This window comes from Halyomorpha halys, unplaced genomic scaffold, assembly GCF_000696795.3.
Source record: "Halyomorpha halys isolate HHAL.00 unplaced genomic scaffold, Hhal_1.1 Scaffold567.1, whole genome shotgun sequence".
Lineage (NCBI taxonomy): Eukaryota > Metazoa > Arthropoda > Insecta > Hemiptera > Pentatomidae > Halyomorpha > Halyomorpha halys.
Window position 1 is genome coordinate 575846 of NW_027109033.1, and position 15636 is coordinate 591481.

General features: G+C 28.4%; 1 protein-coding gene across 1 annotated transcript in view; it reads left to right on the plus strand.

The window, feature by feature from the left end:
* LOC106684287 (Vesicular glutamate transporter) overlaps positions 1-13571 on the plus strand; it is a 137003-nt gene extending 123432 nt beyond the window's left edge. The window contains exons 5-15 of the mRNA XM_014426271.2: positions 459-482; positions 3061-3102; positions 4212-4321; positions 4781-4895; positions 4967-5141; positions 5269-5379; positions 6946-7124; positions 7293-7536; positions 8398-8525; positions 9643-9786; positions 12200-13571. Of these exons, the coding sequence (XP_014281757.1) occupies positions 459-482; positions 3061-3102; positions 4212-4321; positions 4781-4895; positions 4967-5141; positions 5269-5379; positions 6946-7124; positions 7293-7536; positions 8398-8525; positions 9643-9786; positions 12200-12385 (1458 nt within the window). The 3' untranslated portion in view covers positions 12386-13571. The remainder of the gene's footprint in view (positions 1-458; positions 483-3060; positions 3103-4211; positions 4322-4780; positions 4896-4966; positions 5142-5268; positions 5380-6945; positions 7125-7292; positions 7537-8397; positions 8526-9642; positions 9787-12199) is intronic.
* The last annotated feature ends 2065 nt before the right edge of the window (positions 13572-15636 follow it).

The window sequence follows — 15636 nt, forward strand, 5'->3', positions numbered from 1 at the left end:
CGCACGCACGCACGCACACACACACACACACACACACACACACACACACACACACACAGATCATTTTGCAAGACTTGTTTATTTGAACTCCGAGGGCCTCAAAATATATATTTCGGTCGAAAACTCGAATCGGAAATTTTGCTCGATCACTATACCCCTTACTATATATTCCAAAATAGGTAACTGAATGTAATAAGGTCAACAAAATCTGACCATTATCAGCAGAGCAACACCTCACAACGATTATGAATTTTAAAATTTCAAAAATTTAATCCTTCTCAATTTTCAGTTCCTATTACTAAATTCACTTCTTTTTTTTTTAATTTGATTTCAAGTTACAAATAAGTGTCTTATCATATTAACTTTACAACTTTTTCAGGTGGAAAGATGTTTTGTTAACACCCAATTGATACTTATTCCTGTACTTGACATTTTCTCGTTTGTTGCATGCTTCTTAGATTGAGGAGACAACGAAGGCAGCGGTAAGTATAAATGATCCTATTATTATAAAATTCATAATTTTATACAGGTAGTCATTAGTTGGAAACATTTATAATTCTTTACACTCTCCTCATTTACAATATTAAAAAAAAAAAAAGGAAGAGGAAAACTCATAACATAATAAAAAATAAGTCTTTTAAAACAGATTTAAAATATGATAATAATCTTATGTGGAGTGCAGTGGCACCTTTCTAAGGCATCATGCTACTAAATCCAAGGACCTGGGATTGAATCCAGCTAGGCAAAAAATTGTTTTCTGTTACACTGTAGCCGTGAGTCAACCCTGTGGGGGTTCTGGAGCCCTCCTGGGGTTCACCCAGCCTCATAAATTGGGCACCCTGAATTGGGTAAAAATCTGGCAGTTGAGAATGATTCAAATCACCTCCTAGCAAAACGGTTATGATTCTAATAATCTTATAATTAAATCTTTACCAAGAACTATGAAATTTCAAGTAAGGAATTTGAGGGTCTTTAATCTTTAAGTCTTAAATTATTTGCCTTTTCTATATATTGGAGTTAATTGACAAATTTATAAAAAATAAAATATTTATTTATGATGAAATTAGTATGCCTGAAGATTGGAAATTTGAAATCCACGAGTTTCTAATTAACAAAGTGCATCTAATTAACCAAGTTAATACTAAGAGTTGCCCTATGTTCTTATTTTCCAGATGTCGAAAATAATTTAATTTCCAAAATATTTACAATATAATCACAATTTAAAAAAAAATGGGGGGGGGAAGAATAAGAAAACAGCATATGTATAGAAAATATAACTTATAAATAATAACTTTATAAAAAAATTGTTTAAATGGTTATAAAGAGCTATTAAATTTCAAGGAAGGAAATTAATACTCCTATATTAATTGAAGTAAATTGACAAATTCATTAAAAAAAAATTATTTGTTTACAATAACTACTTTAACCAGAAGATTGATCATTTAACATTCCTGAATTGATATGGAATTGTTACTATTTTCAATATTTTGATGATAGAAAGTGATTCTAATTACCAAAACTAGTACTAAGTAATAATTAATCTCTCTATTATATAAAAAATTGTTAAGTGATAAGCATGTAATATTTTATTTCATATATAAGGTAAAATAATAAAAATGACGTAAAAAAAAAAAAAAAAAGAAGAAAAAAGTTTTAAATTTGAGCAGAGATAGTACAATTAAATGAACAAACATATACTATATAAAAATAGGGTTGTTCCACTGTTAATTAATGTATAGTAATTAGTAATAATTAATTCAATTTCCTAAATATTTGTAATATATTCATAATTTACAAAAAAAAAAAAAGACATAATATATATTGAAAATATATCTTATAAAATAAATTTGCGAAATTATATAATCTTATAAATAAATAATTAAATGTTAACAAGAGCTATGAAATTGCAAGGAAGGAACTCGAGAGTGTTAATTTAAATTATTTACCTTTTCCCAATATTGGAGTAAATTAAAAAACAATTTTATTAATTTATGAAAACGAAAATTAATTAATTAGAGATAAATCATTTGAAATTTTCAAGTTTATCTACAATTATTACCATCTTCAATTTCCTATCATAATAATTGTATCTAATTAACACATCTATTTATTACTAAGAGTTCATCCATGTTCATATGTCTTAGATGTCTAAAATGATTTCCCGAATTTTGCAAAAAATCTTAATAGATTAAATGAAAAATAATGTCAAGGAGAGGCTTGTAATAATAATTTCTTTATTCAGAACAACGGACAAAGTCCATTTTTCCATTCGACATATTGGATAAGATAGGCATAATTGGCGTAATTGCAACTTAAAAGTTGTAAATTAAAGTTGTTTTTTTTTACAAAATGTGTCCTCCAATCGAAGATTAAATTTTAAAAAGTTTATTATTTCTGAAAGTTTTTGTAAATCCATTCAGTTTTCAAATAATTCAGGATAAAGTTCAAAATTCCACTAAATCTTAGGTTTTTCAACCGCCAGAAACTGGCCTGTAAAATTAAACTATATTTTATAAAATTATTTGAAAACATAAACTATTAAATTTTCTAAAAGTTTAAATTTCTATATTTTTTTTAGTTTTAAATTAAAATATTTTAAGTAAACAATGTAGACCCTTATTTAAATACAGTAAAATGTGTTTGTTTTATTTCAAAGAATTTTTTTTTTTTCTAAATTGTTTCAGAGAGTGGAAGGTAGGATTTATACATATTCATGTTTGTGAAATTAACTATTTATGAGAGTTAAAATTTGTTGGTAACAACTGAATTATGATTGTTGTCAAGATTAGATGAAATCAAACGATCAAAAATTTACAAAATAAACAATCATTTATGATTTATCACATTATGAACAGTAAAATAATATATTAATGAGGGCATACAGACAGATACAACAAAGAATAGAAATGCGGGGAAAAAAATGTATTACACCCTGTTAAGCTATTGACTTAATTTCTAAAAAAAAAATATGATAAAATTGTGAGAATCATAATAATTTGTTTAGAATATTATGGTATTACAATATGTTTGTGATTTTTATTTAATATTATGTCTGTTTAGGAGCACGCAGTGAAGAAACAAAACACAACTCATGTGCGACCGGTAAGTTACCTCAAAAAGCCTTTCCTTTCCTTATCCTTCATTATATTGACATAACAACAAATAAACATGAGTAATATGAATCAAAATAATTGTAATTCCTATATATCAAATCGTAACACTTACAAACCTATGTATAATGTTTACATATATACACATATAATTTTTTTATTGCAATTTATTTTCCTTTATTTTACACATATTTTCTTTGTTTATATATTGCAAATATGTTGGATCATTATTCCTTTTCAAGGAAAAAAAAAATCCTTACTACTTTTTGTCTTCAGTTCAACATTTTGGACAACCCATGCATTATTTATTTAGTCCATTTACAAATTATTATATCAAAAGAAGTTAGACTCACATTTAAATTTATATTATTCACAATTATATTAACATATTGTATATTTTTATATAAATTTACAAATTACATATTTTTATATTTTATTACACTATGAAAGATGATAATCACAATACGAATTGAAAAGATAATTTTTTTTTTTTAAATATTTTTACTTAATTACCTCAGTTACAATTATTTTATATTTTACATCCTCCTTTTAAAGTAAATGTTCTGATTATTAAACTTTGGCATATCTTTAGTCCTGAAATTGATATTTTTGTACTATATAGTAAACAGAATATATTCGTATATAAATATATTGTTTCATCCTTTAATTATACATTTTTTTTAAAGTCAATATTTTTTTACTAATTCTTTTCACTATTGCACTGCATTCATTTATTCATTTTAAAAAGTTTAACCTCGTTATTTTCTTTTTGGGTTATATACTCAATGTACTCATTATTGTTAAATATTAATTTTGTGAATGATGTCAACATAATTTCTTCTAATATAATAATTTTTAAATGGACTAGATAATAGACAGAATGTACAAAACATTGCCTCAAAGATAAAATAAAGAAGATAAGAAATAATAAGTTTTTCCATGGAAAGAAAACAAATAAGTACAAAATATTTTATACTCTTATTCACAGATTAAATACATATTCCAAATATTATAAATAAAGAAAACATACGAAAATAAATGTATTTATGTCCTTTAACACAAATATAAATGTTACAATCTTTCAATATTATTTTTCAATAGTTCCATTGGTCCGTCGGAATGGAAAGCGCAGTCGATTCCTCCTTCTTCTGGGGCTATTTGGTTACTCAAGTACCTGGTGGATTTTTAGCATCTAAATACCCGGCTAACAGGTAATTTATGAACCGTCTTAAGATCTCATAATAACTAGTTCAAAATTATATTATTTAAATCGATAGATTATTTCATATTCTAAATTACCAGTATTCTACAAATGAGTTGAATTTATAGACTGTAATTATCATCTCAACAGTTGTTTTTAATCCTCATCACTACAAATTCGTACTACTACCAGTAATAAACAATGAATTCAGAAGTTTCTGTATGGGATGTATTGGATGTTGATCAAATAGTTTCAATTACACAATGATAAAAGATTCAGTAGGTATTAGTTAATTATAGTTAAATATTCAATTATCTTAGTTTGGTTGTATCAAGGAAATCTAGCAATAAAATGTTCTTTTCTTCCAGTTCCTTGAGATTTATCCATAAATTAATTCTTCTGATTAACACTGCAGGTGTAATGTAAAGTTTTCAATTTTATTAACTACTAGCCAATAATATATTTTCAGGATATTTGGAATGGCTATAGCAACATCATCTTTCTTAAATCTCCTACTCCCCGTTGCTGCAGACACCCAGCCAGTACTCATCATACTAGTTAGGATCCTCCAAGGACTGGTTGAGGTAATCAATGGATAATATCCCATATGTCACTCAGTATCTAATGCCTTCTAAATATCATCTTTCTCTATTAGGGGGTCACTTACCCAGCTTGTCATGGTATCTGGAGGTACTGGGCGCCCCCATTGGAACGTAGTAGACTGGCTACACTTGCCTTCAGTGGTAGCTACGCTGGCGTCGTTTTGGGCATGCCACTCTCCGGAATGCTTACAGCTGGTGTTGGATGGCAAGCACCATTTTACTTCTATGGTACTTTCTATCAATAAATATTAAAATCAAACTCATAAATCTATCTTTTTGAAATGTATTTATATAAATATATGACTGATTATATAGTTTTTTCATCACACTTGAGATAAATATTTTTTTCTTTTAGGTGTAGTGGGTCTAATTTGGTACTTAGTATGGCTGTGGCTTACTTTTGAAAGACCTTCCAAACATCCAACCATTTCAGCTCGGGAGCTCTTCTACATAGAACAATCTTTAGGTAAGTTATGTTAAAAAAAGTTAAAAGTCATTTATTTTCATAATTTTTAAAGAGATTACAACAAAATTTCGAACCTTATACAGGTTCCCAAGATTCCTTTTTCTCAAGTACCTGTCATCTTCTATTATCCTCTCTTATTCTCCACCACTTTGACTAGGCATACTTAGTTTAAGAAGGAATATCTGGTGAACACAAAATTAAACTGAAAAGATTAATGAAGTGCTTTATAAGATTCATCTTTGACACACCAGACACTCTCATATCTCTCATTATTATTCCGAGCAAATTTGGCTCTTTCCTAATATATGAAGATAATGCCTTCTAAGTGGATTCTTAATCCAAACTTTAAGAACCAAAAAACCTTCCTATATTATGAACCTCCTCAGTCTACATTTTTCCATTGACCTATTAAATACAAGATCTCAACCTACCGATTTGTACACTACTTCCTAAGCTTCATCCTAAACATCAATTATATATCTATCTCCTTGATTATCAATCCTCCGAATAGTTGTTAATAATAAATATCTATGCAAGCTAGCATAAATATGTATCTTTTTTTTTCTTTGTCTCATGATCTTATTACATTTATATATTTATTATTATTTTATTTAATTCTGTTAAACTTCATATAATGTAGCCAGAAAATGCTGCTCAAATTTTCCACTCTATTATTCTTATATGAGGAAATAGTTTGAGGTGTAGTCAATGAAGAACACAAATAAGAAAAACTCATGTATTACTGCCAATGTTTCGGCAAGAATTTCTAGCCTTTGTCAGGGCTAAGAACAAAAAACAAGATAACAACAAATGAAATAAGAAGATATACAGAATGAATAGAAAGTAATAACATTATGGATACATAAATAGAGTTGACAGACATGAATAGTTTAAATATTATAAGAAGATAAAGGCTGTACGAGAAGAGTATTATTAAAATTAAGTAGAAGGAAAGAATAAATAATAAAATACATATGAAAACCTAGTTAGTAAATATATCAACAAAATGAAAATTATTAAAAATAAAGTAATGACAAAAGTGGGAAATATGACTTATTAAATTACCTACATATACCTTTTATTTCCCACTTCTTTCATTACTTTATTTTTAATAATTTTTATTTTGCATATATATTTACTAACTAGATTTTCATATTTGTTTTATTAATTGTTTTTACCTCTTAATTAATTTTAATATTACTCTTCTCATACAGCCTTTATCTTCTTATAGCATTTGAATGATTCATTTCTGTCAACACTATTTATGTATCCATAATGTTAGTTATTTTCTTATTTTCTAATCATTCTATATATCCTTTTATTCATTATGATTGTTATCTTGTTTTCTTTTCTTAGCCCTGATGAAAGCTAACAATTCTGGCTGAAACATTGGCACTAATACATAAATTTTTACTTATTTGTGTTGTTCACTGACCGCACATCCAATCATCTTTTCCTCTTTATAATTATTCTTATAGAACCAAGAGTCCCAGAATAAAAACTCATTTTTCATTTCATTTCTAAGTCAACTTGATTTTCTTTGGTAATTTTGAAATAAAATCATAGGTTCAACGACACAAGCTGCAATGCCAACACTTTCTACAACACCTTGGTCTAAGTTCTTCACTTCGATGCCCGTCTACGCAATTATTGTGGCGAACTTCTGCCGATCTTGGAATTTTTATTTACTTGTACTATTTCAAGCTTCATATCTCTCAACTAGATTTGGACTGAAAATCAAAGAAGTGAGTGATCTGTATAAAGTCATAATTAAGTCTCCTTTCTCATATTTTAATTTCTGGAAGCATCTAATTACTTTGTATTCTGTTAAAATACCATACTATGCATGTTAGCATGAAAAGAGCATTCACTAGATTTTCTTACGAATATCAAAAAATGTACCATTTTTACAGACGGGTTTCTTGGGTGCTTTACCTCATCTCCTGATGACCATCATCGTGCCTATTGGTGGTATGCTTGCAGACTACATAAGAAAAAATGGAATAATGACGACAACGAATGTGAGACGGGTATTCAACTGTGGAGGCTTTGGTATGGAAGGACTTTTTTTTGTTGTTGTTGCTTACTCAAATACAGCCGTTGCTGCAAACGTTGCCCTCACCCTAGGTGTTGCTTTCAGTGGATTTGCTATATCAGGTAAGAAGGACAGATTCATTGTTATTTTTAAGAAAAGAGAGATGATGAAGAATAATAAAAATAAAATTATTATTAGATTACTAATTTAATATATTTATAAATTGAATTTTTGAGTGGTTTATATTAATAATAACACCAACTTCAATGATCTAATTTACTCCCAACAGTTTATTTTAATCCTCCAACGTTTTGGCCCTTAGGCTCCTTATCAAGGAGACAGCCTCAATCACTGACTAATCATAATTAATTTAAAACTTTTTTCCTTTGCAGACTAATTGCTCTTGTCATATAATAAACTGCACAATCTCAATAAAAAAACTATCCTTAAATAATTAAATAAAAAATTATTATTTATATGTATAGATAGTTGACCGTAAAAATTTAAATATAAGAAGATGGTCAAGGTTGCGGTCAAAAAAAGAACAAATAGTTTAAAACTATTTTAATACACAACGTTTCGCCCCACTTTGCAGGGCTTCATCAGGGCTAAAAAGATACAAAAAAAAATGAGAATATTACAACAATAAGGTAATTGAAGCTAGGATAAATATTATGTAAAAATAAAGTGATAACAAATATATATAATATAGAATTTCTTATCACTTGTTGAGTATATTGTTGTAATATTCTCAGTTTTTTAAAAATCTTTTTAGCCCTGATGAAGCCCTGCAAAGTGGGGCGAAACGTCAGACATTAAAATAATTTTAAACTATTTGTTCTTTTTTTGACCGCAATCCTGACCATCTTCTTATATTTAAAAATTATTATTGATTTAATTCAATATTTTTACTAAATAATTAAACCAATTGTTTTATTTATTTTTTTTATTATCAATACTTTTTTTTAATGTTTTGTTAACAGGTTTCAATGTTAACCATTTGGACATTGCTCCCAGATATGCTAGTATTCTGATGGGAATGTCAAACGGTATTGGAACAATTGCTGGGCTGATTTGTCCTATAGTGATTGATCACATAACAAGGGATCATGTGAGTATAAAAGGATACCCTATAACATCATTTTTAAGATCAATAAATAAAAATTAAAGTGATTCCCATAGTAGTCAAACAAAATTGGAAAAAAATATATAAAACTCAAACTTTCAAAAAATGAAGAAGCGACTTCCCCTGTATTGGTCAGTGTCATCAGAATATTATCTTATTAAAAGTCCTGCAGTATAGTGGGATGAGTTTAGGAGAGGAGGAAAGTAGAAGAGTTAGAAAAAGTAAAATTCATCAGTTTTTTGTTTATGTCTCAAACACTAAGGGGTTGAATAAAAAATATACTCACAAAAAAATTAAAGTATATTAAAGTTTCTACCTAAGAATTTATACATACAAAATTCTATTATATTAAATTTTCTACCAAAGAAATTATATAACTTCTTAGTTAGTTAGTTCAGAAACTACATAGTTTCTGTCATATGGAGAATAAAAATATTATTCAAGTCAAATTAGCCACTTAACCCTACTATACAAACAATAACACAGTGGCCTATTTTATATTGGTAAGTAACACCAGTACATTATTTTTGAAAAAGTGGGTATTGGCATCAGGATTGGGAAGTAGAGGAAGGTGGATGTATAAAGATAATGTGTTTTGTGAGTTTTTTTACCATGTAAAAATGAACAAATTGTGAAAAACAACACAAAAAACAAAATGGCGGTCGGTCACACTCAGCCACTTCTAATTAAACATCTCAAATTTCAGGAAAAACAAAATAGCATATGGAGCTACAGTCTAAAAATTGTGTACCTGACCCTTCGACGGGTGGTGGAAGTAACTAAAATGGAGGCTGATAGTAATGGGTACTGTGATTGGTTGATTAGAGAGGGATAGGGATAATAGAGGGGTCACAATACTCTTCAGGATATAAGTAAAAATATCTAGTTTTTACAACATCCATCCTGATACATCGCAAATCTATAGAACTTTAACATACATAATGCACTGGAGTTGCTAAAAAATAAAATACAAGTCAGTTTTATTTTTAGAATGTTCAGGTTGTGTCTGATTCAACTAGACTATATGTGTAAAAAGAAAAACACTAAATAAATCTGTTTTTGTTTCAAATAACTAAAAAAGCATTGTTTTGTACCATTACAGAGTCAACATTCTTGGAAAATTGTTTTCTTGATGGCTGCAACAGTTCATTTTATTGGTATTACATTTTATGCTATTTTCGCAAGTGGAGAACTTCAGCCCTGGGCAGACCCACCATCTAGTGTAAAGTCACCACCACCATTTCAGGTATTTTATAATATTTTCTCTCTAAAATTAAAACTGGCTGATATACACAGAGTTTTCTTATAATTATTCTTAACCTTTTCAAGCATTAGATACCAAGTTTTTTTACTATAAGTACATTATACAAGTATACAAGTATAAGTACATTATTTGGCCTAAGTCCTAACTCTTGAATGTAGAATTTGGAAACTAAATCAGTTCTCAACAATATTGGTTTTTATAACCGATGGTTTGTCATCATAATTAATAATAAGACATAAATAAGGATTTCAATTTTTTTTTTCCAGCTTCTTTGTAATACATAAGACTAAAAACAATGTTATTAACAATCTTTATGATAATTAGACCTATATTTTAATTACTCTCACAAGTCCCAAAGAATAAACTTTGACTCAAGCTTAACACGACAGGAATGCCCTACTTTTTTGTCCTCTTAGTCCCTCCCTGTTTTAGTGTCCTGCGAGAATTTTTTTCATGGTACACGCTTCTACTATTTTTTATATATAATTGAATATGATGATGACAAAAATCTTTATGATTACTTCCATCACAATTTTTTTTTATTTACATTTACAACTGTACAACTTACATAAAAATACATCTAGTAAATTTGATGTACGATTATAATGGAGTGACACAGGCATGTAGAGAAACTACTCGTTAGTAGCATTCTAATAATATTTCTATACTAAAAGGTCTCGAGGACAATTTCTTTTCAGGCGCTATGGAGGATTGTCAGGATTGGAAGAGGAAGCAAGGTTAGAAACTAGTGGATTTGGGTGGTTACGGAGTTTATAATGGAAGGATTGATATCTGGTTCGGGCTAGATCTGTTACATATGGGACTTTAAGGTCTTTATGGATGATTTTATTTGTGACAAAGTAACAAGCATTGAGGATTTTATAAAGGATTTTGGACAGTAAGGATTGAATACGAGAGGAATTCGAAGGTTTATTTGAGCCCCAAAGCTCAACTCCGAATGTCCAGATAGGCTTTATTATAGGCATGTAGATCAGTCTTTTGTAATGGATTGAAAGTTTAGACCGTTTGTCTGGTTAGTGTTTTAATTCAATGTAATTTGAAACTGAAATTTTAAATTGTAGCTCTCCAGGACTGAAGGATCCATATTTGTGACAAAGTAACGAGCATTGAGGATTTTATAAAGTATTTTGGACAGTAAGGATTGGATACCACAGGAATTCGAAGGTTTAGTGAAGCCCCAAAGCTCAACTCCGGATGTCCAGATAGGCTTTATTATAGTCATGTAGATCAGTCTTTTGTAATGGATTGAAAGTTTAGACCGTTTGTCTCGTAAGTGTTTTAATTCAATGTAATTTGAAACTGAATATGTAAATTGTAGCTCTCCAGGACTGTAAAATCCATATTTTGTAAAATATCCAAGATCTTCTTGCCTCAGCTTATGATTTAAAAAATGAAACACAGGAGGTGTCCAGGTGAGCAAAATGCTCAAGAGAAAAAAAAAAGGATGTTAGGAGTGTGCTGGTGAGAGAAAAACTTAGTCTTACCATTGTGAGTTCAGAGCAAAACTAAATTGAGTATAGGTGGGGAGGTAAAAGAGGGAGTAACATAAACAATCGGAAATAACAGTATCAAAGGGTTAACGGAAAGTAGAAAAAATATAAACAGATGAAATACTAGGAAAATACAGACATCCCCCAAAACGAGTAAAATGCTTAGAGCTACACATCTCCCGGGTTAAAGGGCAATGCAACCATTTTAGGATCAAAACATTATTTTGTTTTTATTTTTTCTTCTGTCCCATAACTTCTGATCATTGGAAGTAGTTCTGACCCCTGTGCATCTCCTGAAAGAAACTGTTTATTGTCTTCTAGAAGATGTTAGTCCAAAACCTTTTTGGTAATAGGTGCATTCACTCTATTTTGGTTTTTTGTGTAACTTTGCCTAAATTTGGTAAGCACTTAGCAAGTTTACTTTGCGTTACTCGTTATTCCAACGAGGTTAGATGAGTTTTCTATGTACATATTAATATATTAATGAGACAATAAAGTTGATTTTGCAGGATTCAGGTCCACACATAATTTTATACATTATAAGTTTTTATAGCACGGTTTTGGACATTAAGGTTTTTTTTTACTTATTACTGCGATTAGAGAATGATTACTACGATTGACTTAATCCTAAATAACAAAGGTAAAAATAAATAAATAGTGCTCACTTACGCTCATAAATCATAAATAATATAAATATATTTTAAAGAATAAAAAAAAATCACAACAGCCCTGATGAAGACCTCCACTTTGGGTCCAAAGGTTGGTACTGATAGTTAAGAACAATTTTTGTAACTTCTTAACCACAGCCCAACTCCTATATATTTACTTAGGGTCATTCATTTTATATAAACAATCAAAAATTTAATCATATTTATAATTTTTAGGATGGAAAAGGAGTAGTTGATTATGGATCCATGGGACAGTTTGGGTACACAAATCAAATAGTAACTGCTGAACCTGTACAACCAGAAAGCAAAGATACCTACTTATACGAAGAAACCAATACTACAACAACTGAACCTTTGAAACCGACTAATCCATTTAATCCATTTATTAATAATAATCAATAGGCCTAATAAATACCATATTTAATGTTCTTATTGTCAGAAGTAAATGCATTTTGAAAAAAAAAATAAAAATTAATGAACCAAATGTAAAAGCACAGCAAAAGATTGACTGATTTCTTGGGACTTATCATATCAAATATTCCCTTGATAGATATGTAAACTTGAAAAGAGGTAAAATATATTCGTTTATGTATTATTGTATGACTACAGAATAGAAAAAAATAAATAAATAAAAACACAGATAAAATCAGAATTAAGAATTGATGAAACGTACATTTGACATAGGTTTCTAGTTTGCTTAATTTTAATTTTCTTTTTTATTTAAAGTAATAACATTGTGGCAACCCTTGCTGCTAACACTAAAGTTAAAGTGTACCAAGCTGGATATACACATTTTCTATTTGCCGCAAACCCAAGAATTGTACAAATGCTTGGTAAACAAAGAAAGCAACAAACATCGGTATCTACATGCTTGTATCCTTGTGACTTTTTTCGGCTAATAACTTTGACTTAAACTATTTTTATTACACAATAGAACAAAATAAAAATAGAAAAACTGAAAAGAAACAGAAATATCAGCGAAGTAGGTTGTAGATGATAAAAAAAAAAAATAGTTATTATATTTTTATCAGAAAATTGTTAGTTTAATTACCTATAGACATAATGCATTTATAAACATATATATGTATATGTGCTATGTTAAATAAAAAATGAACCGCTGAACTTAACTACCAAGATTTGAAACAATATGTTTACACTAAATCGACAGAATTTTAAAATATAAAATCTTCAATTAGAATGAATTATTGAATCCGAAGGTAGGACAAGCTTTTTCAACAATCAACATGAGCACATTTACTTTATAACAACACTGAGAGATAACTTTATAGACTTCAAATTCAGTATTGCCAGCAAAGGCTGCCACAACATTAACTGTCAATGTAAATAAAGTTTCTTATTCGATATTTAGGACAGTAGCTCTTACCATTAAAAGTTCATAGGTTTTTTGAAAACAATGTAAAAAATATTTTTATGATTTTGTACATTATTCTTCATCTTGCCTCTCGGCAAGTTACCTGCTAGTCTTTTAAAACTTTTCTGCCAATGTGATGTTTATAAAGTAATTGGTAAGTGTATAGCATGAATGCCTCGATTGTTTAAATAACTATATTGTAAGATTAATTATTATAGAAACTCTGTACATACTAATATAGATCTATATTTGCTTATGGCTTATATGAAATCTTTTTGATAATTTACTTATTTGTATTCTGTTATAAAGGGTGTTTCAGGATTAAGTGTCCGACCTGAAAATATGAATTGAGAATCTTGAAACGAATGAAGGTATGTCCATTAATGCTTTGTTTAGGATTTATTTTGATTGTTATGAATTATTTAGGTTATAATGAATAAATTAATAGGTGTTTCAATGACTTTATTAATGAAATTTAAACATTAACATTCATATTAAATATTATTAAGCTTTAAGACAGGCAAGGTATCTTTTTTCCACAGCAACAGTAGCTAAACAGCACTGGATATGTGTTATTGTTTTGCAAGTTCCAATTATCTTTCTTCGTAAATAATTAAGGTAATTGTCTTTTTTTTATAGACGTTTTGTTTAATATCACTCCAAACAAAAAAATCCAATAACACTGCTCTGGGAGAAAGCTGCCGAGCCTGTCTTAATGCTCAAGCTAATCACTTTGAACATTTAATATGAATGTTAATGTTTAAATTTTATTGCTAAAGTAGTTAGAACATATATTAATTCATTTATTATAAACTAAGTAATTAATAAAAATGAAAATCTTTAGACGTGAACGTCTCCTAAAAGAAGCATCAACAGAATACTTTCATAGAGAATTTTTAGACCCTTAATTCATATTTTCAGTTACAGCACCTAACACTGAAACACCCTGAAAAATGAATATTGAATTTACAGAAGGTAAACTGAGTATATTAAATTTATTTTCCAATCACTTCAAATTAAATTGAGTATAATTGTCTTAAACAAACAATATCTTAGCTCCATAAACCATAGCACTTTATTTTTGTTAAAGGTACATAAATAATTAATTGATAAAGTATTTATAATCAATAATGCAATTACCCCTCCCAGAATTGTTTACTGAAATAAAATTAGGTCATTGAGTTCAGTCCAGATGTTTTGTGATTTTATTTGTGAGTATATACCAGTTTAATAATAGTCGGTATATATATATTATAGTCTAGATTAATCGCGTGCAAAGAATATATTATTTTTATAAAAAATAAAAACTAAAAAAAAAATTATGACAATGCATTTATAAGTCATATTTTGCCTTTTATCCTTTAGCTGACAGTGGCCGTATTTATTCCACCTCAATAGTAGCCTGAATTTTAATTTTAAACAGATAGATTAATTATTTCTTACTAAAACTAGTCTCCTTTAAATAATCTGGATGAAGTTTCAAGATTGAAAAGCAGAAAACTTAATTAAAGTGGAAAATAAAGAAAACACAAAAGGAACCAAAAATAGTAAAACAACTTTCCCTCCATTCCAACGAATCATCTGTAGAGTTTAAAAATTAATAACGCTAGAGAAATGTACACAATTGCATCATTTTTGGGTTTAAAAGTTGTACCAAAATGAACTTTTTATCATCCACTGTTGGTAACACTAAAATATTCTTTAAAAAAAATTTTTTTTACTAACTTCCTTCTGACGGCGTAAGCTGGATGTAATAACGTTTTTTAAACAAGAATATAAATTTTAAACAATTACATAATTTCAAAAGAAGTTGAAATAGGTTAGGGTTTTTAAAGCTATAACCAATGTTAAAAAAAGTAATTTGTAACTAAAAGTTAATAAAAAATGGAGGGATTGCTGGATTTTACTAAATCTTGTTCTCTAAATATAATTAGGTAAAAAATATTTAGCATAATAATAAAATCAAGAATATTGAATAAACAATAAAACAAATACATGTATCATTAAGGTTCGGGAACTACTGAAACACTAAAAAAAATCTCCCATTTACTGAATTTTCTTAACTTCCGGCAGTTGCAGGCCAAGTCTCAAATTACCCCAAAGATGCTAATAATATACATTAACATTTTATAAAGTTCAATTATATGAATTATCGATAGAAAATGAACATATTTTTATCCAAAATTGCATTCTGTCATAATTATATATTACATCTTAGAAGAATATAATTTTTTTGTATTAAAATAAATACATAAAACAGTAGAATATCGAAATTTTATGT